Source organism: Trematomus bernacchii, unplaced genomic scaffold, assembly GCF_902827165.1.
Source record: "Trematomus bernacchii unplaced genomic scaffold, fTreBer1.1, whole genome shotgun sequence".
Lineage (NCBI taxonomy): Eukaryota > Metazoa > Chordata > Actinopteri > Perciformes > Nototheniidae > Trematomus > Trematomus bernacchii.
The window spans coordinates 4,685,797-4,711,649 of NW_022987593.1; the positions used below are offsets into that span (position 1 = coordinate 4,685,797).

The window sequence follows — 25,853 nt, forward strand, 5'->3', positions numbered from 1 at the left end:
ACGAGCCGGACCATTGAAAGTGCTGATGCATAAGTAAAACTCTTAATGACCTTTTTATTTTTTATCAGCCAAGGTAAAAGTGAAACAGGTGGGTTTTCAGTTTACAACGCAAGATGTGTAGACTCTCTGTTGTCTATACGTGAAGCAAAAATGCATGTCTTTTTCAGCTGTACCTGGGTCCACTTCCAAGTGATGGTTTTTTGTTATTATTATTATTAGTTAATATTTGTTTTTGTTTTGAATTCATGGGTAGAGAGAAAACACATATTTATCTTTTTCAGATCACATACCGTTGCCTTAAAAAACATTATTTGTTTATTTTCCTGTGGTTTCTCAGTTGCAGTAACTGTTCAGCTCAGCTGACTAAAGGGATGTTTCACTCAGACAAAATAACCTTGACTGTCCAGAAAAGGTTTTGAACATATCGCTTCATTATAAGATAATGTTCAACATGTTTTTTTTAATGTTTCATGTGAAAAGTGTTTTAGCCAGTACAAAATAAACTCACAGCAGCTTTTAAGTCAGAATTTACTTGAACACAGTGAGCTACACTGATATTTTGAATGAGCGAGGAAGCTTCTGTTGATGTGGCGTGCTGAATTTTATACACAATCATGTAAGTATTTTTCCTCATTGACTTCCATGTCAATAAATATAAGTACAAGACTGCCTAATGTCTGCACACTATGACAATGCATTTGTTGTTTTTTTGTCAGCATTCTCATATTATTTTCACATTTCCTGCTTAAAAAAAGCCTGGTCTTTATTGCAAGTAAGGACGTTTTTGCACATGAGTTTTGGTCTTAATATGCGCTGCTCAATATGGGCCTAATAAGGCAGTAGTACCACAAGAATAGTAATTCTCCCATAATAACACTTAATAAATATGATCTATTCTTATGTAACAAGACATGAAAATATAAGTGTTAATTAAGTCTAAATAACTCAAAATTAGGTATTTCTATCTAAGAATATGTTCCCTATTTTAAAGTGAAGTCTTGTTCATAACCAATAAGCTAGTAGTTTGACTCTAATTGACCTGAACAGGTTCCCTATTCTAAAGTTGCCTCCTCTTCACACTTTGTAAATACATTATAGCACACACCTACTGAAATTAACCTCAACAGTACATGAACAAAGTAGGCACAAGTTGAAATATCTGTTTTATTAATGAACCACTAAAGAGAGGTTCAGACACATGTACCAAAACATGTCAAGTTCAAAAGCAGTTAAAATGATGTATTGAAGTCAATGGCGAGAGAAAAATTATCTTTCGATCCCGTTTGAAGTGTTTCATGAATTACACATATGATGTTTGTCAATTTAAAAGATAATTTTGCAAGTAAAAAATAAATAAATGGTCGTACAACTGTGAAGTAACACTTTTTTTTTTGTGTGAAACCGCTCAATGTACTACATCTCTGGTCTCGCACAATACACGTTACCAACACCAAGACGGCCGTCACATTAGCACATTTCACCTCTTTCTTTCAGAATGAGGCGAAAACGAGGAGAAAATCACTACAAGTCTGGGCATGTTGAGAGCTGTACATACACAAAAGGGGAGTTAGTCGGTTCCGTATGCATTTTCTAGTTCTACTACTTCTTTCTGGACACTCCCACAAACTGTTAGTATAAATAGCAGAATCAGTGGGGATTACCTTTATCGAAAGAGCCTTTCTTCAGAGAAACTTCTCGCTCATTAAAAGGTAAGAGAGATGCTTTGTGATTGTTGATCAGTTAAGCAATGACTGGACAGTAACACATTCAGTGGGACATTTTATATTAGTTGTATAATACTTTTTGCTTTTAATTATGATACCAGAATTTGAAGGGTTTCTTTGCACTGAGGTCGATGTAATCACAGTTACTCGCAGTGGCGACTGGTCATTAGGGGCAGGTGGGGCACAGCCCCACCTAGTGTCAGCAGAAAGTATTACAAATAATGATTACAAAAATGCAAAAAAAAAAAAAAAAAAATATATAAAATATATTTTAAGATCATGTTTAATCATCTGATTCGTCTGTACATTGCTGTTTTAGTCTGTGTTCTTCTAATTAGTGTGTCTACAGTCACAGTGTGTGCCTATTGAGCTGTTTAGAGCCATGTGGGACAAAACCTGATTATGCCCCTTCCTCTCGCTGTGAAGTGAACGGTGACTGTAAAAACTACACTGCGCATGCTCAGAGTATTTTGTAATGTAATGTGTGTGGCAAAAAAATAAGGACCAGAGGGGCACGGAGCTACCATCCCCACCATACGTCATCTCAAATCATTCAGAGCTGATTGGCTGTAAGTACGTGTGCCGCGAAAAGTGTGGTGCTTGAAGAGGAGACGAGAGAGCTGCAGTGGCGCGTCCTAAAACCAGGAAGTAAGCACAAAAAAGCAATGAGATTTCTCCAGAGCATTTTAGAAAATAGCTTGAAATAAGATCTGTGGGAAACGTACCTGTTAGATAAATGCACGTTTTGATTAGCCGGATAACATCCACATGTCTACCCTACTTTTATAATTTTTTTATCATAAATCTATGGATTAGATTTATGATAGACTTTTGAAACTACAAGAACATAAGGATGACTTTTACAAAAAAGTAATAGAAATGTTTGTCCAGAAGGATAGGCCAAATGGACTTCATCTCAAGTCAAGGTAAGACCCGCCATTTTATTGAAAAATGGGATCTTACTAAGAGAGAACAATTCAATATTTAAATGATAAAATGACATTTTTTGGGTATCCTTTTGTTGAACTGTCTGTTTAAAATTAATCGAAGCATCAGACAAAAAAAGCTTTTGAAAATAATATTATATTTTGGTTTAGGTCAAAATATAATATTTGTAAACCTGAAGAGTCAGTGCCAGTGCCTCACCAGCCATGAACCTCACTGCACGTCACTGCAGAAGCTTATATATAGACATCTAAGTTTTTTGTGCCCCACCACTTTTGTACATATAAAAACGCCACTGGTTACTCGTATTAGTACTGAATGGTTATTATAGTTCTCTCACAACCAGGATTCTTCTGCTTTTCAGAGTGAAAATGGTGGACTATAAAGTGACAGTATCCACTGGCTGCCGCGATGATGCCGGCACTTCAAGCAGGGTCCACATTAAGCTGAAGGGAACAGATGGGGAGAGCGAACGCATCTGGCTTGAGAGAGATTCCGCTTTCATCCCAGGAGCTGTAAGTCTTAAATATGCCTTTCTATTTTTAAATAAAGGCTTTAACATGCTTCCTCAAACGGAACAAGAGATAACACACACACTTGTTCTAATTTACAGAAACTCAAATAATAGAAACCTTTAATTATCCCTGTAGGGTAATTCAGGTGTTTATTAAGCAACATGAATAAGATTGAAATACAAGATAGCACAGGTAAGTGTTCATACAAGGAACACTCTGCAGCCTTGACATCTAGTTGCTCTCTGGGAAGAGGAAGCAAAGACAGTGAACATATCTTCTGTGTTGCGCACATTTTTATTATTTTCTCAACCCTTATACATTCAGTCATTTTGTGATAATCATTTGGATGTCAAAGCTTATTGGTTATCAAATACACTTTATCTCTTGTATCAATGTTTCCAAACAATTTCTGTCATTACACCAGGTGTCTTCTTTCACTGTTTCCTGCCCTGTCTCCATTGGAGAGCTGTTTTGGATAGAGCTAGACAAACAGCCACCAGAAACACAAGATGAATGGTTCCCTGTCAAGGTGGTAGTCAAATCCCCCGAGGGAGGCACCTACAAGTTTCCCATTTTCCGCTCCATCACTACCAGTGATGTACAAAACTTCAGAGAAGAAAATGGTTTGTGAAATGTTTGTTTGACATCCTGTACAATGTGCACTTTCCAGAAGATATGAAGTTATAACAAGTTATTCAAGCTGGTCTATAAGGAGTCCAGAGAAAATTCTGTATGTTAAATCTGTTTTTAATTCTTTTTTTAAGCTCCGGGGATGGTTTCTGCGTCTTACCCCGGTACTTTGGACAGGATATGGGAATTATTTGACCCGGATTGGCGAGAGAAATACTATCTGTAAGTGCTCAGAGCATATTCACATTTTAATTGTATGTATTCCAAAGATAACATGTATCTAAACCTCCTCCACCTTTGGGTAAATATATTCATGATATTTAATGACAAATTAATCACAGCGTGACATTGTTGCACCAGGGTTTATGATTACAAATAAAATAGCCTACTTGTAGGTGCACTTTCTCCCTTGTTAAGCATTAGAGTGGTAGTTTTAACAGCGCAGCCTCACCACCTTTTTCTATTTAACACAGCTGGCATTTGGATGGAGAAGGAATGCCCCATTGCATGAAGGCAGAAACGACCTCTTCTCTGCCCTCGGAGGTCCAGTTCTCCTGGACCAAGAAATGGGAGTTTTACTCCAATGTCATCGCTGGGTGAAGCCTTTAGAACACCTACCTACCTACCTACCTACCTACCTACCTACCTACCTACCTACCTACCTACCTACCTACCTACCTACCTACCTACCTACCTACCTACCTACCTACCTACCTACCTACCTACCTACAAATAAAGTTATTGTATTGTAATAAATGTTTTTTTTCTAGGCTGATTGAGCTGAAGCTGAAGGGACTTGCTGATTCCAAAGAGAACTGGACTGATCTTGATGATATCACGGGAATATTAAACACCAAGAACCACTTATCAGGTGTACTATCATAGAATCTCAAATTATTAATTTATTTTGTGAACGAAAATGTTAAATCAGGTGGAACCGAGAACAGAACCCTGAGAGACCCCACAAAAGACAGTTGTTTAAGATAAAGATTTTATAAAAGAAAATCATAAACTCAACTAAGTGCAGCTCTTTTGTCCAGTCTATGTCCAGCAACATTGGAAAGAGGATGCTTTCTTTGGCTACCAGTACCTAAATGGTGTCAACCCCATGTTGATCCGACGTTGTTCAGCTCTGCCCAACAACTTTCCTGTCACTGATGAGATGGTTTTCCCCAGAGGTCCGTATACCTTGGTAGAGGAAATGAAGGTGAGTGTCTTGATACTCTCGGTAGTGTTTTCCCCAATGACATGGTGAATTAAGATGTTCATTTAGTATGTGTAATATATACTGTGTTGATGTGATTCAAATTGTTACTCATCCTCTCTAAAACAGAAAGGCAACATATTCCTGTGTGACTACAAGCTTCTGGATGGACTGACACCAAACATCATTGATGGGAAGCAGCAGTACATGGCGGCTCCCCTCGTCCTGCTCCATAAAACACCTCATGATGAGCTGATGCCACTCGCTATTCAGGTGAGATTTGCACTCAAGTAACTAACATAAAAGATCTATGCATTGATTAACTATCATTGATTCAACTATCATTCAAACTGCAGAAGAAGTCGGCCTATACGTTTATTTATTCCTGCTTGAGCCAGAGCCAGGCAGGAATAGTTGAGTCGGATCAACTTTTTTTTACAAGACACAAAAGCATTGATGTATAAAAGACAAAGGAACGTGGGGCTGCTGCTCTGAAGTGAACCCTTTGGTCTGACATGGGCTTCAATGAAAATGTATATTTCCCCTTAAAGGTTCTATATAAATGCAGTACATATATATATATATATTATTTATATATATATATATATATATATATATATATATATAGCGCTTTTCCAGTCTCTGGCACCAATCAAAGCGCTTTACTCTCATGTCAGCATTGATCCATTCACACACTAATTAGGGGAGACTAATATACACCCCAATTGGCCATTCCATCGGGAACAATTTAGGGATCAGCTTCTTGTCCGAGGACACTATTGAAACCATTGACCCGGCAATTGGTGGACGCCGCTCTTCCTCCTGAGCAACATATTAAATAGTTGCTATGAAACTACTTTCTATGTAAAGATATAGGAGTAGTGATTACCTAAGCAGTGAATGAAGTCCCAGTCCGTGGATGCAGTCCCTCTGCTTTAACTTCCATATTTAAGCGTTTAAAAGATTGACTGAAAAGCACAGTCACCCTTCCTTCTCCTGCAGCTGAAGCAGACTCCAGCAGGAGACAATCCCATCTTCCTGCCTACTGATTCTGAGTATGACTGGTTGATGGCCAAGGTTTTCGTGAGAAGTGCAGATTTCAACCTGCATCAAATCAATTTTCACCTGCTGCGCACACATCTGCTGGCTGAAGTCTTCACAGTGTCACTGATGCGCAATATGCCAAGGGAAAATCTACTGCATAAGGTACCTGGAATAATAATACTTGAATTACTGTAGCTGTATTTTTTCAACTTGCTTACTTTGTTAGCATGTAATAGTGTTACTAACAGAGTTCCCTCCTTCCAGCTGCTCATACCTCACACTCGTTACACTCTGCATATCAACGTCCTAGCTCGAACAAACCTCATATCTGAGAACGGAGCTTTCTCACAGGTACGGAAAGACCAACTTTTTTAATATCATGTACAGTATTTGTCTCTAACTATATCCTGAAATATTGACTGTTCCCTAGTTTGTAGCTTCTGGTGGAGAGGCTTTGAAGACCATCATGAAGCGATCACTGTCCTCATTGACCTACAGCTCCCTCTGCATACCAGAGGACATCACTGAGCGTGGCCTGGAGGCTGTGCCCAACTTCTACTACAGGGATGATGGACTCAAGCTCTGGGATATCATCCAAAGGTATCATAGTGTAGGCAGTTTCTATTCTGCAATAATAATATGTGCTAGGGATGCAAATAATGTATATTGTAGTTGCCATGCGATAAAGACTCAGATGATGCTTAGGGTTAGGTTTGTTTGAAACAAACAAACAACTGAATCACATAAAACTAATTATGTCAATGAAGAAAGGATAGATCCGCTGGCACGCACAAAGGCTATGGATCTGTTTGAATGCAGTTATTGCCCCAGCAAAGAGCACTAGTCCTGCAGTAAAGCAACTTGAAAATACAAATGCAGAATTAGAGTTTATGTTCCATTCCCCATCTGCAGAAGTGTGCTCCATGTTTTGTTTCATGAGGCCTGGCTACAAAGACTTTAAGATGTCTTAAAGTGTCAAACGTACACCTATACAACCAATTCTCAAACTTATCTCTACCTTAGGTGAGGGATAATGTGCATTTTTCAATATTGAAAAATAAAGATATTGAAAAAGCCTTGCTGTACATTATCCTTAAAAAAACTCTGTTCCACGGCGTACCAATGGCTGGAACTGCAACAAAAACAACTTAATTTTAAATGAACGGCAGCACAGATCAATGTTTTCTTTTACTGTCCAAGTCTTTTCACAGTTTATTTTTCTTTCAAGTCCTTAAACAACGCCAGAGAAGCCCATACCGTGTTCATGTTAGTGTTTACCTCCTGTCTGTCTTCTTCTGTTGACATTTCTGACATCTAACGCTCTATCTTTCCTTCTCTCACTTGATCCTTCTCGGCAACGGTCATTATTTAGCTTAGCAGCGGTCTGTTATCGAGTATTAATACCCTCTGATATCTGTAATGACCAATCAGAATCGAGTTTTCAACTCAGCCGTGTAATAATACATTTTATACATTTAGTTTGTTTTGAAATCCCAGTAAGGTTGCCAGGTAACCATTAGACTCTATATGGTTGTTGCTCATGGTCACTGTTTAACAACAAATGCATGCAGCATGATACTTCATATAAGACCACAAACTTAATTTGCTGGTAGCATAGGCATCATTTTCGCTGGGGACATGTCCCCTACAATTTTAGAAAGTATAGTTTGTTTAAAAATCGGAATAATAGTGTGCACAAATAAATGTTATAAATGAGACACCTTGAGAAGGTTTATCTACACAAGAGAACATCTACCATCTTGAGAACCGTTTATCCGTTTTCAGTTGATGGGTGTATTTCTGGGAACCCAGTGGTGTAGCTAGCTTGCAACAAGTACAATAATTGTCAACCCAGTATGACTATCCAGCGGTGTCCATGGTTACTCACATTACAATGGTCACATGACTGTTGTCAAACATGAAAACAAAATGGTGGGGCAGGAAAAACTAAATCAAAACGATATAAGTTTTACATATTTGTGTGTGTGTGTGTGTGTGTGTGTGTGTGTGTGTGTGTGTGTGTGTGTGTGTGTGTGTGTGTGTGTGTGTTGTGTGTGTGTGATTAATATTAATTTGTTACAGTATGAATATGGTGTGCTTATTGAGTAACCCCACTGTAGGCTGAGGCACCAATTTTCATAACAAAGTGACACCCATTGGTGGTATGCATCATGGAAGCCAGGTTAAGCTGGGATAACACAGCAAAAAAGCTACATTGGCATGTCTTAAAAAATGTCAAACTATTCCTCAAAGTTAGGATCCTCTTTGTCAAATATTTCACCAAAATCTTCAAAAGCACAGACCTGATTCTTCTAAAGGAATGGGCCATTCAATGATGTCCCTACAGAGAGTCATACTAGTGCAGTGTGTATAATACACCAGCTAGAAATGTGTTTTACATTTCAGGTTTGTGCAGGGAATGCTCAGCTTCCACTACAAGAGTGATGCTGATGTTGAGGTTGACGAAAAGCTGCAGGATTGGATTTCAGAAATCTTTGAATATGGATTTCATTCCCGATCATCAACAGGTGGGCTAAAGAAAAGCTAAATGTTTTAGATAATAACTGTGCACAGTTATGTACCATTGTAATATGATTATTTAAAAAAAGGCATCTTAGTAAAGCATTTACTTCCCTCTGGTTCTCAGGGATCCCACAGAGATTCAACACTGTGGCAGAGTTGGTGAAGTTTGTCACCATGGTGATCTTCACCTGCTCAGGACAGCACTCAGCCGTGAACACTGGACAGGTGAAGCCTCTTAATATACCACAATTATTGTGTATTTGTGTGGAATGGGTAAATAAGGTTTTATTAGTATGTTTCTGTCCTGGAGAACGATGGATGAATTCTGTTAAAAAAAATTACATTAGACTTAGAGGATTGTAAGCAAGTCTTTAAAATAAATAGTATTTGAAAGCTATGTTAGCAAGTCAGCAAGGCTTTATAGGCACAGTGAGGCTTTAAGCCAAAATCAACAAACTATAACATGCTGTTAAACTCACAAGAGCAACTGGATTCAACAAACAATGCAAAACAATGAGAACAGAAACAGGAGTTGTATTACTTTAAAAAGGTTTTATTGCAAAACGGGCAGGTACTGTGAGTTTGTGGATGTAGTAGCAGAAAGAGCTGACACTAAAAATCCAGAAAAACATTGAACGTCAAGGAGGCACTACAGAAAACTCTGTCCTCTCCTCTCCTCATCCTCTCTTGCCCATTAATGTCTGCACATGCTTTGTTCTAAATGTAATGGCACAAAAATATTAATTCATTGCAGTATGACTATGGTGGCTGGATGCCCAACACTCCAACCACAATGCAACTTCCTCCACCAACCAGAAAGGGGAAAACAAGTAAAGAAACAATGCTGCAGACATTGCCTAACAAGGGTCAGACAGCTAACGCAATGTCCACCTTGTGGCTACTCAGCAACTCGATCTCTGACACCGTAAGTGCCCAAAACTTCCTGTGAAATAAATTACGTATCACCTCAAGATGTTCAGATCGAACATTTATTTTTTATGTATAATTGATTCTATCAGGCACATCTTGTCCACTACCCTGATGCTGACTTTGACGAGACGACCCACTGCGAACTGATAAGGGCCTATCAAGGAGATCTTCAAGCATTGAGTGCACGCATCCGTCTTAGAAACTTGACCGTGAACGTCCCATACACATACATGGATCCAGCGAAGGTAGAAAATAGTGTGGCTATCTGAATATCAGAAGGAATATGTTCCTGAGGTGCTGGCCAAATTCCCCTTCATATTAACCAAAGTAGAAACGGGGAAAAACTGCATGTTATTAAATAATGTTGGTGTGGTGGAAGGAAACTATACTGCGTTTGATCATTGAGTGATGATCTGGGAATTTTTTTAACAGCCTGATTGATAAAACGGAAAATGTACAGTTTTAAATCATAATCGACATGTTATTTCTTCTTATTAGCCAATTAATCAATACACAGGGTATCTTAACAAAATCAATAGCTCCTGGAAAAATATTATTTTGCATTACAATTGTAAGACTTAAATAAACTGTGCCTTATTACTTATGGTAATAATGAAAAGATAAATATTTGTAGAGGGAATTTTGTTTTGCCATATTCACTACAGGCCGTGTAACGTATCTGTATGTATAAAAAACACAGTTAGTGAGAAGTTTCTTATGATATCCATCTTTCATGGACGAATGGGACAATTCCAACGTGTTTGTTTAAACTTGTTTGTGATATGGAAAATGTAATAAACATGGTGTGGGTCATCTGAATATAAAAGTCATGTGGTGGGTTTTTGGTTCCCCGAGAGACGCAACTTGGTTTAATTACTTATACTTATTTATATGATTAATAATTATATTAAATATATTAATTAACTTTTTTTTGTAATGATTATTAATTCCTTCTGATAGCCATTTTAGTTCCCTTATTGAGCAAATGACCCAACTTCTTTAAGTGACTCTTTATGTATGTCAAAGTTACAGATTCAATAGGATTAAGGAAATGTTATTAGTTATTAATTGTATTTAACTATTTCTGGACACAGGTATAGTTATGTTGACATGTTGACATTACAGGTCCAGCCTTTATTATTAAACTAAAATTAAAATCTCTAAAACTTGCTCTAGAGGAACCTGTGCACTTGAAGCACAGCTGAAGTAAGAAACAATGCAAAGTGTGCAAATACAAAAATATAAATAAGGTCGAAATCAGAAATATGTCAAAAGATATAAGCAGGCATGCAAGTAACATAACATTATTGCACATAATGCATGTCCCATATTATCCCGTAAAACTAAAAAGGAGTGTGAGTGACTGACGGTTATTGTCCACAACGCTCCACATGTTGTGCAGCATCCTCTTTTAAGACAACACACAAATATAATCAAGCTCCTCCCTTACGACTTCCTAGAGAACTTGTTAAATCTGTGGGTGTGGGCTGCCCTCACCCTGCCGCCCCAGCACATTACAACAAAGACTACAGCAACTGGCTTAAGTACAATTTTGAGAGACTTGTACTGTATTTGAGTATTTCAATTTTGTGCTATTTTGTACTTCTACTCAACTATTATTCAGAGGTAAATTGTGTACTTTTACTCCACTACATTTATTTAATACATTTAGTTGCTTTACAGATTTGGATTAATAATGTGAAATATAATCAACACTTAAATAAGACTTTAGTTACACCTGGAATACATTCAAAATCTACCCTGCAGTATACAAAGTCATTAAAACTAGCATCACCTTTACCAGCTTTGATAACACTGAAATGCATCAATAATCATAATCAGAACATATCATATATTATTCTGAAATGGGCCAATCTGCACAATGAGTACTTTTACTTTTGGTATTGTAAATATATTTAGATGCTAAAACCTTTTTACTTTCACTTCAAGTAACATTTTGATTGCATGACTTTTACTTGTAACAATGGTGTATTACACTCTGGTACTTCTTCAGCCAGGATTTGATCTCTGTTAAGCAGTCCATCAACTGCTGTAGTGAGTTGACATTTTGATTGAGAGGCAGATAGATCTGTACATCATCAGCGTAACAATGGAAGGGGATATTGTGTTTTGTGAGAATTGAACCTAGGGGCAGTATGTACAGTAGAAAAAGGATGGGGCCCAGGATCGAGCCTTGGGGAACCCCACAGGTAAGAGGAGCTTTAGCAGAGGAGAAGGTACCCAGCTGCACTGAGAAGCTATGGTCTGTCAGGTAAGACCTGAACCATGCAAGGGCAGAGCCTGTGATGCCTGCGGACTGTTCAAGCCGTGACAACAGGATGCTATGGTCCACAGTGTCAAAGGCAGCAGTCAGATCTAACAGCACCAAGACAGCTGGGCTACATGAGTCGGCGGCTAAATCAATCCAATATGCCAGTACAAGCTCTAGCAAATCAAACTGCGTGCTTGTGTGTCCGGGGCGGGAGATTCATGTGATTGGCTGTTGGTCGAGCTTCAGACACGCCCGCCGGCAAGCTTCAACGCACGCCACCGTGTGGACGCTGCGTTAGGGTTAGGTTTGTTGGAACCAAACAAACAACCGAATCACATAAAACCAATTATGTCAATGAATAAATGATAGATCTGCTGGCACGCACAAAGGCTATGGATCTGTTTTAATGCAGTTATTGCCCCAGCAAAGAGCACTAGTCCTGCAGTAAAGCAACTTGAAAATACAAATGCAGAATTAGAGTTGATTGTTTTCCAATCCTCATCTGCAGAAGTGTGCTCCATGCTTTGTTTCATGAGACCTGGCTACAAAGACTTTAAGATTTCTTAAAGTGTAAAACAAACACCTATACAACCAATTCTCCAACTAATGATTAGGTTCAAGGTTCAAGGTTCAAGGTTCTTTATTTAGTCATACGAACATAGCTACAGTGTAGTTATGTCGATGAAAATCTTAGGTCACAGGGTACTCCAACAGTGCAACACAAAACACAGATAAACATAAAAATATAGTGCAAGTAAATAGTAAATAGTAATACAAAAAGAAAAACAGTTTTAAAAAGTGAAATAGTGAAATAGTGCAATAAGAGTCTATATGAAAGTTATTGGAATATGATATATTAGGTAAATAGATAAATAATGTCTAAGTAGCAGCCAGATGAATATTAGGGATGTTATTTCAACTGTTCAGGTGTTTAACAGATTTGGCTTCAACAGTTCAGGTGTTTAACAGTCTTATTGCCTGTGGGATGAAACTGTCCCTGAGTCCGGTGGTTTTAGTCCGGATGCTGCGGTACCGCCTGCCAGACGGCAGCAGACAGAACAGTTTGTGGCTGGGGTGATGGGGGTCTTTTATAATCCTGAGGGCTTTCTTCCTGAGCCGCTGGGAGTAGAGGTCCTCCATGGATGGCAGCTCCGTCCTGGTGATGTTCTGTGCAGTTTTCACCACCCTCTGTAAAGCCTTACGATTGAGGGTGTTGCAGCTGCCGTACCAGGCCGTGATGCAGCCAGTCAGGATACTCTCTATGGTGCACCTGTAGAAGTTGCAGAGTATCCTGGAGTCCATGTTGAACCTCCTCAGCCTGCGGAGGAAGAAGAGCCGCTGTCGAGCTTTTTTGGTGATGGTGGTGACGAGTCCATGTCAAGTAAGAGATAATGTACATTTTTCAATATTGAAAAGTAAAAATATTGAAAAAGCCTCGCTGCACATTATCCCTTAAAAAAAACTCATTTCCACGGCGTACCAATGGCTGGAACTGCAACAAAAACTTTTAAATGAACGGCAGCACAGATCAATGTTTTCTGTTACTGTCCAAGTCTGTTCACAGTTTGTTTTCAACTAACAAGTCCTTAAACAACGCCAGAGAAACCCATACCGTGTTCATGTTAGTGTTTACCGCCTGTCTGTCTTTTTCTGTTGACATATCTGACGTCCAACGCTCTGTCTTTCCTTCTCTCGCTTGATCCTTCTCGGCAACGGTCATTATTTTGCTTAGCAAAAGGATAAAGGTGATGTGGTTGGAGGGATGAGTGGAGGTGTTTCGAGCATATTGAAGTTTTATCAGAATGTAGGCAGGTGAACCATAACGAATGCTGTTGCAGTAATCAAGTTTTAAATGTAATGGATGAATGGATCAAAGTTCCAGCACCGGTGAAGGAAAAAGAAGGACGGATACAGGTGATGTTCTTTAAAAAGAGGTAGTTTTCATTATCTGGTTTACGTGAAAAAGGAAAATGAGGTTGGGGGCCAAGATGATGCCAAGATGCCAATGCACCAATCTCAGCTATGGAGCCCTGTCGCTCCTTGGAGGTCAAATGATATTAATCCTAATTTTCACAGATTTTTCACATTTTCAACAACAATACATGGTCAAAGATAACATAAACATATTGTTGTGGTTGACAAACAGCAGTAGGCCGTTATGACTCCTCAAAGCACTTTTACATAACTCATCGTTCACCCCTTCATACACATCCATACAAGGTGCCACCTGCTCAAGGGAACTAACATGCACTCAGGGATCAACCTGAGGTGAAGTATCTTGCCCAAGGACACATCGACATGGAACGACAGGTCTTTCAAATTGGAAGACCATCTACCTCCTGAGACACAGTCGCATGATTTGTGTATTTTTTTGGAATAGTTGCTTTGTCTTTGCCAAGCTGGCATTCCTTTTGTGTAGCATCTTAGCAAATCATTTCATTACTACTTAACCTTCTTTTCACCCATGTCCAGTATTGTTGTACAAAGAGTCAAATATGCATGGATATCCTTAGTTTCTTAGGACATACAGATAACACATATACGGACAATGAGGTCTTAAACTCCTAGATGCTAAAACCACGTTTTTGTCAAGTTAAATATGCAGGAACCCACGACCAATAAACATCTTGTGAATACACAAGATACGTAAAGTCATTATAAAATAGAGATCGTAATGAGGAAGCACTTTTCTAACAGGACTTTCCCCATACAGGTATAAAGTATCCAACAATACATGGTCAAAGATAAAATAAACGTATCGTTGTGGTTGACAAACAGCAGAAGGCAGAGAGGAACATGAGAAGCTAGGGATAAAAAGCTGGAAAGTATATATATATATATATATATATATATATATAAATATAATAAATATAAAACATTTTAGAATATTTACTGTATATATATATATTGTGTGTGTGTATATACAAATATTTTGTGTGTGTGTGTGTGTGTGTGTGTGTGTGTGTGTGTGTTTGTGTGTGTGTGTGTGTGTGTGTGTGTGTGTGTGTGTGTGTGTGTGTGTGTGTGTGTGTGTGTGTGTGTGTGTGTAACTTTGATGTAGGGCAAAGTGTACAGCAGGTGAGCACACAACAGATTTCTACCAGGAAGTCGGCTTTATGCTAAACATATCTTCATTCTTTTGGCTCTGGAAAGTAAAGTAGATCCCTCCCCCATGGACAAAGAGAAAACCAAGAGAAAAATGTAGGCTTACATCCTTGTATGTACATTTGTTTGCACGAGTTGACTTCCTTATTCCCCATTCTTCTGGCTGTGGGTGGCCAAATTGATTTAATCAAATCATCAAACATTTTTTCAATCTGGCAAAAGGTCAAATGATGGTAAATGGTAAATTAACTGCATTCCTATAGGGCTTTACCGTTCGTTATGACTCCTCAAAGCACTTTTACATAACTCATCGTTCACCCCTTCATACACATCCATACAAGGTGCCACCTGCTCAAAGGAACTAACATGCACTCAGGGATCAACCTGGGGTGAAGTATCTTGCCCAAGGACACATCGACATGGAACGACAGGTCTTTCAAATTGGAAGACCATCTACCTCCTGAGACACAGTCGCATGATTTGTGTATTTTTTTGGAATAGTTGCTTTGTCTTTGCCAAGCTGGCATTCCTTTTGTGTAGCATCTTGGCAAATCATTTCATTCCTACTACTTAACCTTCTTTTCACCCATGTCAGGTATTGTTGTACAAAGAGTCAAATATGTATGGATATCCTTAGTTTCTTAGGACATACAGATAACACATATACGGACAATGAGGTCTTTAAACTCCTAGATGCTAAAACCACGTTTTTGTCAAGTTAAATATGCAGGAACCCACGACCAATAAACATTTTGTGAATACACAAGATACGTAAAGTCATTATAAAATAGAGATCGTAATGAGGAAGCACTTTTCTAACAGGACTTTCCACATACAGGTAGAAAGTATCCAACATTCCACCACCATAGCCAACCATTTATATCGCTAGGAGTGGACACACCCATACACATATAAAAAGAGGAATCAGCAGACATGAGCCATTCACCAAAGGATTCTTGGTCTAACAGGTAACAGAGATGCTTTATGATCTTTTTCTTTTAGCAAAGATTAGACTTATAAATAAGTGACAATTGACAAAAATAGTAGTATTTGTCATATTATCTTTTTTGCAAATGCCATTTTCATTGTATTACCAGTATTAATCCCAAATGTTCTGCCGTCAGGTTTGTCTTTTGCTTTCCAGTGTAAATATTGTTATATTTTGCATTCAGGTTTACTGTATCTAGTCACAGTCAACCCAAACTAGTGCTGAGCAACATCTTTATTATTGTCTCCCTTACAGGATTCTTCCTCTCTCCAGTGGGAAAATGGTTGATTATGAAGTGACAGTATTCACTGCCAATATCGACTATGCTGGGACTTTAAACAATGTCTACATTAAGCTGGTGGGAACAGATGGGAATAGTGAACGCGAGTTGCTGATGGACTATCTTCGGACCTGGAACTTTATAAGAGGAGCAGTAAGTCTGTTATATCACAATCAATGTTTAAATAGAGACGGGCTTGTTATAACTCTCTGATAAGTCGGGTTTAGTTTTCTTCTTGAATTATGATGTTATAAAGTCATATCTGGTGGTTTGTGAATATATGTTAATGTGATACCTGTCCTGCTTCCACCAATATAAGAAATTGCCAAACAATTAATGTTCTCAAATCATTTCTGTCATTACTCCAGGTGTCTAGTTTTACAGTGCCTTGCCCTGTCTCCATTGGAAAGCTGATCCAGATCAAGCTGGACAAACCGCGCTTCCTGTTCTTTGAAGACAATTGGTTTCCTAAAAAGGTGGAAGTGAAATCCCCTGAGGGAGACACCTACAACTTCCCCATCTACCGCTGGATCAATGACAGCGAGGTGCACTGCTTCAGAGAGGGAACAGGTTTGTGGAAATGTCTTAGTATGACATTATTTTATCCCTTATGCATGTCCCATCTACGCACACACTACCTAACAACAGGATTCAGAGATCTTTGAACACAAAGTTAACGTTAATGTGTTTTGCTGATTTATTTGTATATTCTGTCTCTTTCCTCAAAAAAGATAACTGAAACAAATACAGAATCACAATTAGCTTTTTTTTACAGAGTCAAATTACAGCACACATGATTTTTCATTAAATAAGGAGCCTCTATGCACACAACATGAAGCTACATTTAGCTCATGGTTTTTTACCTTAGCTCATTCAATTACCACAATGTAGTAGTATAAATTCAAAATAATTTAAAGGCCGATTTGCACAAAACACAGAAGAAATAACCAATTTACCAGCAAAGGCTCATAACGTGGAGAGAAGCTATTCGTCCGACCACATGGTGATTTTCTTGAGATATAGTCTAATCATGATTGATCCCTAAACTAGAAATCACATGATCGGAACAGACCAGAGAGAAAACGTTCCTACTGTCATTACAAAATCTTACACCAGATGGGGCCAAAATCTATGAATTTGCAAGCAGCAGTCATGTAGTCATGTGCTATGACAGACATCCTGTCTGAAGACATTTGCAATCTGCTCTTTAAGGCTTCATTACATTCATGCCCACACTGTATAAGTCACACATTTTGAACCTTGTTTAATCTCTTTCTTTAAGCTCTGACAGCCTGTAAAGATCCACATTCCAAGACAATACGGGAGCAGGAGATAAAACAGCGAGAGAGTGACTATTGGTGAGCGCCCAGACCCCTTACAATATAATATATATAAATATAACCATGATATGACATTTTTGCACCCGCCAGAGATCAGTAAAATGCGTTATACATTTGCATAAGTTTCATAATTGCAATATTGAATACATATGAGGTATATTAAGCATGCATACCCAAAAGTTCATAACCTTCTCCTATTTCCTATTTCCCAGTTGGCATGATCATGCAGAGGGGTTACCCCATTGCATGAAGGCAGATAGCGTTTTTTCCCTGCCTTCTGCGCTCCGCTTCTCCTACACCAAGGACATAGAGCTTGCCTTCACTCTAGGGACAGGGTAAAGTCCTCAAATTAGATATCCATCCTTTTATGTACCTGTTTATTGAAAGGACTTTAAGATTCATAATAAAGTTACTCTTTCCTTTTTGTTTAGGCTGATTGAGCTCAAACTTGAGGGAGTGGCTGATTCCGTGGATGACTGGACTAAGATTGATGATATCAAAACAGTGTTCCCTTGCAGATCAACACACATTTACGGTACTTAATGGTAGTTTAATAGACTTATATTGGATGAATACAAAATAAAAAAATAACTTTACACTTTTCAATTTCACTTAAAATCTAAACAAATAATAAAATAAAACAAAATCACAAAATAAAAAGCAAGATAAAAATTAAAGCAGCAAGCAGTTATGAACAGGCCTTTGGACCTTCCCGCAGTTATGACAACATTAAACAAATGTAACACCGGATAAATCTAGAGACTTTGAAAACACCAACCGCACACCAAATCTGGAACGGGACGTGAAGAAGCGTGGGGGGCTTCCCGCTCCCCCTACTTTTGTCTCCTTTCCCAGACATAGTCCATTTATTGACCTTTATTTGGGGCTCAACTACACACCTGTGTAAAAATCTGTCCACAGACCGCCTTAAAGCCAGACATATAATACTCCGGGAAAACTACTCAAAACAGCGTGGTAGTTCCCACCGTAGGTGTTTCCAACAGCATATTTACCAATGAGAAGAGTCACATTGAGTGGACTCAAAAGTGTAAACAATACCAGCGTTGCTGAAGGTAATGATGGAGTGATGACATTTTGGACAGACATGGATGTCAAATGTGACTTGATTTGCATGCAACCAGGAGGTGGTAATTGTAGTTTATTGCTGAGAAAAACCTTCTGGGTCTAATAGATTAGTTTTTTACTGAAAATAAATGTGACAGGCATGAAGAAGTTTCCAGATTTTAAGCTTTGCTCCTGAAAAGCTGTGACTTTGAAACAACCAGAAAACAGTGTCTCTGATTTTGAATTTAGTGTAACACATTTCAAATGCAGAGTAGTTAGGCTGATAATAGTTGAAGAGTAAGATTTTGTAGAAAGAAAATTAGAAACTCAACTAAGTTAAACTCTTTCATTTTTCCAGACTATGCCGAGGAACATTGGAAAGAGGATGCTTTCTTTGGCTACCAGTTCCTAAATGGTGTCAACCCCATGTTGATCCGACGTTGTTCAGCTCTGCCCAAAAACTTTCCTGTCACTGATGAGATGGTCTTCTCCAGAGGTCCGTATACCTTGGTAGAGGAAATGAAGGTGAGTGTCTTGATACTCTCAGTATTAAAAACGTGCTTAGCCCAATGACATGTTGAATTAACAATTGCATGTCAAAATTACATGTTCATTTAGTATGTGTAATATCATCCTGTATTATCCTCTCGAAAACAGAAAGGCAACATATTCCTGTGTGACTTCAAGCTTCTGGATGGACTGAAAGCTAACATCATCAAAGAGAAGCAGCAGTACATGACGGCTCCCCTCGTCCTGCTCCACAAAACACTCGATGACGAGCTGATGCCACTTGCTATTCAGGTGAGATTAGCACTCAGGTATAGTCAATCGTTAAGATTCGGTTTATTGAGTAAAGCAGTTTATCAATTAAACTAAGTAGCAACCAAGCTGGTGTCTAGATGACAGCTATGAATTCCCTATTCAAGAAAAGTCCATTCATTCACTATTGCCTGACCCTGAAGCATGTCAATATTCCCACTTAAAGCCATATTCAGTTTCACTTAGGTGAACTAGACAGTGACAAACTGAACAGTGTTACTGTTACCTGGGATTCAATGCAAATGTGAATTTCACGTGAAAAATAAAGAGAGCATCTAGCTGAAAAGCAGATTAAACCTATAGTAAATTCTTAAAATGTAAATGTTATTCCTGCATAAAATAAGAAATCCAACACAAGTCAGGTCAAATTCCTTTCCACAACATAAAAGACCAAGGAACGTAGGGCTGCTGCTCTGAACCACACCCCCTTCCTTCTCCTGCAGCTGAAGCAGACTCCAGGAGAAGACAATCCCATCTTCCTGCCTACTGATTCTGAGTACGACTGGTTGATGGCCAAGATTTTCGTGAGAAGTGCAGATTTCAACCTGCATCAACTCAATGTTCACCTGCTGCGCACACATCTGCTGGCTGAAGTCTTCACGGTGTCTCTGATGCGCAACATTCCCATGGTGCATCCACTGCACAAGGTAGCTGAAGAGAGAAAACTAAACTTATTGTTGCCAGTTTTTGTTGTTGAAGGTTTTTTAGTTGATGAGCTTTTGTGTCTTCCTAATTTAATTCATTACATTGATGTAGTGTCTATATATTTCAAGCATTACACACAGCTAAATGGTATAGTAGCAACAACGTTTCTTAATTTGAAATAATTATAATTTCACTAAAGACAGTTCACTCTGTCCTTCAGCTGCTGTTGGCTCACACATGGGACACCTTGGAAATCAACTACTTAGCTCGAAATCAACTAATATCTAAGAATGGAACTTACACCGAGGTATGAAAGAAAAATCACACCTTCAGTAAACCATTACCTAAGCAATGTTTTACTTTTTAAATGTACAGTATTTGTCTCTTACTATATTCCTTACATTTTTTTACATTGTTTCCTAGTTTGCAGCGGCTGGTGGGGAGGATATGATGAAACTCCTGAAGCGATCACTGTCCTCATTGACCTACAGCTCCCTCTGCATACCAGAGGACATCACTGAGCGTGGCCTGCAGACTGTGCCCAACTTCTACTACAGGGATGATGGACTCAAGCTCTGGGGTATCATCCAGAGGTATTGTCTTAATATTAGTGTCTTTCGTTATAATCTTCATCATTACCACTTCAATCAAGAAAAAGTCACAGAACGTAAAACCATGAATTGCCCTTTTTAAATGTCTGTTTATGTATTGCTTGAAAGAAAGAGATAAATTGTGTTAGTGCGATTCAATACGGGCTGGTAGGCATATATATTTATATAAACTCATGACACTAAACAGGTTGACATTAGTTGTCTTACAACTACAGTGTGTAAAGAAGTAGAATTCTCAAGGCAGGTGTTATAAAAACATGTCTACATTTTCCAAAGGTTTGTGGAAAGAATGCTCAAGTTCTACTACAACAATGATGCCGAGGTCAAGAAAGACTCTGAACTGCAGAAATGGATTTCGGACATTTTTGAGCATGGATTTCTTTCCAAAGTATCCAGTGGTGAGCTTTACGAATAGCAGAATATACATCATCATCAATGTGCACATTTATGTGCCATTATTTTATGATTGTTTAAACTGTTAGGCATCTTTTAGTAAAGCACTTACTTCCCTCTGGTTCTCAGGGATCCCACAGAGATTCAACACCGTGGAAGAGTTGGTGAAGTTTGTCACCATGGTGATCTTCACCTGCTCAGGACAGCACTCAGCTGTGAACTCTGGACAGGTGAAGCCTCTTAATATACCACAATTATTATGTATTTGTGTGGAATGGGTCAATGAGGTTTTGTAGTTTCTTTACTGAAAAGAGAGTTACATGACATTAAAAAGAGTAAACGACCATGTTAGCAGGTCTGGGAGGCTGCACGTTGGTTCAAATATGCTTCAGATGCTAACATACATAAGGTATAATTTTTACTAAGATCTAAATCTTAGTTTGTAATGTAAGCTTATACTGTAGGCACAGATACAGAGTAAAGCTGAGACTGATGGGAATATCATTAGGTCTGCAGGTCATGAATCAAAGTATTTGACAACTAAACATTTTTATATGGTGCTGGATATGAAAGGTATCACGTCCATCCTGAGGTCAACATGAATATATGAACTTAATTGAATCGCAACAGAAGTCAATAAGATCCTTTGGGATGTGCAGATGTTGGTTCCAATCAAAATGTCATGGCAATACATCGAATAGCTGTTGAAGTAGTTTAGTTGGCTAAAAGTAGTGGACACACTGGCCAACAAAGTGGGATGGTGTGGCTTCAAAAAGTATTATTCAGTCTTCATGCCAATCTTTTATTTGTTGCAGTATGACTATGGTGGCTGGATGCCCAACAGTCCCTCCACAATGCAACTTCCTCCACCAACCAGAAAGGGGAAAACAAATCAGGACACAATGCTGCAGACATTACCCAACAAGGGTGTAACAGCTAACGCAATGGCCGCCTTGTGGCTACTCAGCAAATCATCGTCTGACTACGTAAGATTAAGATCATGATTTGTGTACATTTTGTTCAAATGTGATTAAACCAAAATATCGCCTTTTAGCTACTGAAAATCTTGTACACTTTCCACGACAGCAGTATATCTTACCCATAGTCTTTGATTGATAAACATTTGAATGTTAGTGGGAAAAAGTGTACTTGTGTATAACAATGTGTCATTGATGTCATCAGGTCCCTCTTGGCCAGTACCCAGAGGCCCATTTCAACGAGACGTTTCCCTGCGAGCTGATAAAACACTTTCAAGGAATGCTTCAAGCGTTAAGTGCAAACATCAAAATCAGAAACTTGCCCCTGAAGGTCCCATACACATACATGGATCCAGAAAAGGTAGAAAATAGTGTGGCTATTTGAATATCAGAAGGTGTATGTTCCCGAGGTGCTGGCCAAATTCACCTTCATATTAACCAAAGTAGAAAAGGGGAACAACTGCATGTTATTAAAGGGGACCTATCATGCAAAATGCACTTTTGTACGTCTTTTATACATGAATATGTGTCCCCGGTGTTCCAGGGAACTCACCAAGTGTCAGAAAACACAACCCTCTCTCTTTTCCTCCACACCCAAATCTCTAAAAACGGGGCTGCAACGGATCTGATACAGACTGATACAGATTTGAACATTTCTCTGATGTCAGGACGGAGGAGCTCCGCCTATATAGCCAACTCTCCACCTATCAGGGGAATGAGAGGTTGCCGTGGCATGGTAACAGCATGGCAACATGACGCTCGTAACTCGGCCCCCTCCTTTGCAGGGGGGCGTGGTCAGCTGCAGCGCATGCAAAGACAGGGTGGAGGAGAGCAAAATAGAGCGAAATGAGGCATGGCTAAAATGCATGATCTGTTTGGTATTTTGAAAAATAAAACGTATAAATATACCTTATATAGGTATGGCCCTACAATATATCATTCAAATATAGCATGATAGGTCCACTTTAAATAATGTTGGTGTGGGGGAAGGAAACAATACTGCGTCTGATCATTGAGTGATGATCTGGGAAAAAAATGTAACAGTCTGATTGATAAAACGGAAAATGTACAGTTTTAAATCATAATCGACATGTTATTTCTTCTTATTAGGCCATTAATCAATACACAGGGTATCTTAACTAAATAAATAGCTCCTGGAAAAATATTATTTTGCATTACAACTGTAAGACTTAAATAAACTGCGCCTTATTACTTACGGTAATAATGAAAAGATAAATATTTGTAGAGGGAATTTTGTTTTGCCATACGCTACTTGGTTTAATTACTTATACTTATTTATATGATTAATAATGATATTAAATATATGAATACGCTTTTTTTTTGTAATGATTATTAATTCCTTCTGATTTCCATTTTAGTTCCCTTATTGAGCAAATGACCCAACTTCTTTAAGTGACTCTTTATGTATGTCAAAGCTACAGATTCAATAGGATTAAGAACATTTTATTAATTATTAATTGTATTTAACTATTTCTGGACACGGGTATAGTTATGTTGATATTACAGGTCCGGCCTTTATTATTAAACAAAAATTAAAATCTCTAAAACTTGCTTAGAGGAACCTGTGCACTTGAAGCAACTTGGTTTAATTACTTATACTTATTTATATGATTAATAATGATATTAAATATGTGAATACTTTTTGTTTTGTTTTTGTAATGATTATTCATTCCTTCTGATAGTCCTTTTAGTTCCCTTATTGAGCAAATGACTGTGCACTTGAAGCAAAGCTGAAGTAAGAAACAATGCAAAGAGTGCAAATACAACATATATAAATAAATAAGGTACCCTTATTGCACATAATGCATGTCCCATATTATCCCGTATAATAAAATAATAAAATAAAAGTGTGAGTGACTAGCAAATGATGGAGAGGGTGACGGTTATTGTCACATGCTGCAACATGTTGTGCAGCATCCTCTTTTAAGACAACACAAACATATAATCAGGCTCCTCCCTCAGGAGCCCAACATCCTAGAGAACTTGTTAAATCTGTGGGTGTGGGCTGCCCTCACCCTGCCGCCCCAGCACATTACAAAGAAGACCACAGCAACTCTTAAACAAAAGGGTAGAACATCCTCCACACTCTGTCGACATTGAAAGTAGACTCAGCAGTGATTTACAACAACAACAAATGCACTTATTCATAAGTATTTTTCTAAAAACAATCTGATAAATAATCCGAGGGTTTATTTGCAATTTAAAGATTTTAATCAATGGCTTTTTGGTCAATATGTTTATTAACAGGTTATGTGTTTAACTGTCTTTTGAACACATGAAGACAACATATGAACAAGAAGATACTCTTTTACTCTTAACCATTTTATGTTGTTCCATTTTTGTTTTATGTGAACGTTTTTCTGTTGCCTATAGTGTTGCTAATTGTTGTTGCTGGTCTTCAGCTTATGTGTAAACTTGATCAACAAAGACAGTAGGTGGAAGAGAGTTTGTGCAGAATCTGTTGCTATCAAGAAGAGGTAGAAAAGTGAGACGTGTGGTGTGACGTAGCGGGAGAAGTTGGGAGTGCGAGATTGAGAGCAGCTGGTGGAATGGCGTCTTTGAGTCCTGGAGAGGAGGATATGGAAAGTGCATCTGAAGGAGAAGGAGGATGGAATGAAGTAAGAACAAAGAGTTCAAGAAAGAAGATAGACATGTCAAGTGACAGTCTCAGTGAGTCTGATTCGCAGAATGAAATAAAAAGAGTAAAGCAAAGGATTGAGAATGAAGAGTGGAAAGTGATTGTGGAGTTTGGTGAGCAATCCGCAGTTAAGCTACATCCAGTGGCCCTGACTAAAGCGATTCACAAAGAAATTGGATCGATAAAGCAAGCAAGATTTCTGAGCAAAGGACGGATGTTGGTAGAAATTATAAATGCAAAACAACAGGAAAAGTTGCTGAAAATGAAGACCCTGAATGAAGTTCGAATTAAATGCCATGTTCCTGGAGCAAATCGGAAAACACTTGGAGTGATCAGTGGAGTTCCGATAGAAATCAGCATGGAAGAACTCAAGAAAGAAATTAAAGGGGGCAAAGTGTCTGTAGTTAAAATAAAATTATAAAATGCAACAACGTGCTTTAACCAGTAGGTGTCCCTTTCTATCAGCTGTGCACCGTTATGGCGTAAATACAGCCTATCTACCAATTGGATCAAATATAAAAGTCAGCCGAATTAGTGTTGATATTGCAAGGAGACGTATTGTGTGAAAAGAAATGTAAGATGTTGTTTAATTGCTTATATATTTAAGATCCACGTCAAGTTTTCAGTTTTGGCGGCAGTTCCTGTTTGTCTAGAAGTCTTGTCATCAGGGCTCTATAAATAGAGTTAACTACGGCAGATATGTAATATTTAATGCAGCCGAAACGTGTATTACAATGCCGTTATGTGATGACTTTCAAAGAGAAAAGCAAGCACACTCGAAATAATGTATTATTTAATTTTTTTATACAGTCTATGGTTGCTGAGGATTGTGGGTAATGTCCGTCAAACTTCCGGGTTCCTCCATGGGATCTTATTTCGGAAAAAGTATGCATTGAAGTCAATGGAGAGAGAAAGATTATCTTTCGATCCCGTTTGAATTGTGCCACGAATTACACATATGATGTTTATGTTTGTCAATCTTAAATAATAATTTCCATGTCAAAAAAGTCAGTTTATCGTAAAACTGTTGAAATATAAGACTATGAAATGTGTGTGTATGTACAGCTCTCAACATGCCCAGACTTGTAGTGATTTTCACCTCTTTTAATACTTTTAAAAGTATTAATAAAAATATGGGGAATACGGATCTCGGGGTCTCCCTGCTCCCTGTGCGCAGATGCGAC

General features: G+C 38.4%; 2 protein-coding genes across 2 annotated transcripts; both read left to right on the forward strand.

Moving 5' to 3' along the window:
- The first annotated feature begins 1,607 nt into the window (after positions 1–1,607).
- Positions 1,608–10,343, forward strand: LOC117482290 (arachidonate 8S-lipoxygenase-like). Its single transcript, XM_034130359.1, has 15 exons — positions 1,608–1,709; positions 3,034–3,184; positions 3,609–3,807; positions 3,949–4,036; positions 4,288–4,410; positions 4,585–4,685; positions 4,855–5,021; positions 5,148–5,291; positions 6,021–6,224; positions 6,327–6,413; positions 6,493–6,662; positions 8,469–8,590; positions 8,710–8,810; positions 9,340–9,510; positions 9,605–10,343. Exons 2-15 carry the CDS (start codon positions 3,041–3,043, stop codon positions 9,782–9,784), a joined length of 2,001 nt encoding a protein of 666 aa, XP_033986250.1. The 5' UTR covers positions 1,608–1,709; positions 3,034–3,040; the 3' UTR covers positions 9,785–10,343.
- Positions 10,344–15,788: 5,445 nt separating this feature from the next.
- On the forward strand, positions 15,789–22,508 carry LOC117482285 (arachidonate 15-lipoxygenase B-like). Its single transcript, XM_034130350.1, has 15 exons — positions 15,789–15,860; positions 16,136–16,313; positions 16,529–16,730; positions 17,443–17,518; positions 17,713–17,835; positions 17,932–18,035; positions 18,924–19,090; positions 19,223–19,366; positions 19,828–20,031; positions 20,250–20,336; positions 20,453–20,622; positions 20,917–21,038; positions 21,163–21,263; positions 21,849–22,019; positions 22,216–22,508. Exons 1-15 carry the CDS (start codon positions 15,826–15,828, stop codon positions 22,393–22,395), a joined length of 2,064 nt encoding a protein of 687 aa, XP_033986241.1. The 5' UTR covers positions 15,789–15,825; the 3' UTR covers positions 22,396–22,508.
- The last annotated feature ends 3,345 nt before the right edge of the window (positions 22,509–25,853 follow it).

What these genes read in the sequence shown, in the direction of transcription:
- LOC117482290 (XM_034130359.1), top strand. Translation starts at nt 3,041, where the DNA reads ATGGTGGACTATAAAGTGACAGTATCCACTGGCTGCCGCGATGATGCC. An exon ending in TGGCGAGAGAAATACTATCT is followed by an intron (nt 4,037 to 4,287) that starts GTAAGTGCTCAG and finishes TATTTAACACAG; the next exon opens with CTGGCATTTGGATGGAGAAG. An exon ending in CACCAAGAACCACTTATCAG is followed by an intron (nt 4,686 to 4,854) that starts GTGTACTATCAT and finishes TCTTTTGTCCAG; the next exon opens with TCTATGTCCAGCAACATTGG.
- LOC117482285 (XM_034130350.1), top strand. Translation starts at nt 15,826, where the DNA reads ATGAGCCATTCACCAAAGGATTCTTGGTCTAACAG. An exon ending in GGAACTTTATAAGAGGAGCA is followed by an intron (nt 16,314 to 16,528) that starts GTAAGTCTGTTA and finishes TCATTACTCCAG; the next exon opens with GTGTCTAGTTTTACAGTGCC. An exon ending in TCTTTCCAAAGTATCCAGTG is followed by an intron (nt 21,039 to 21,162) that starts GTGAGCTTTACG and finishes TCTGGTTCTCAG; the next exon opens with GGATCCCACAGAGATTCAAC.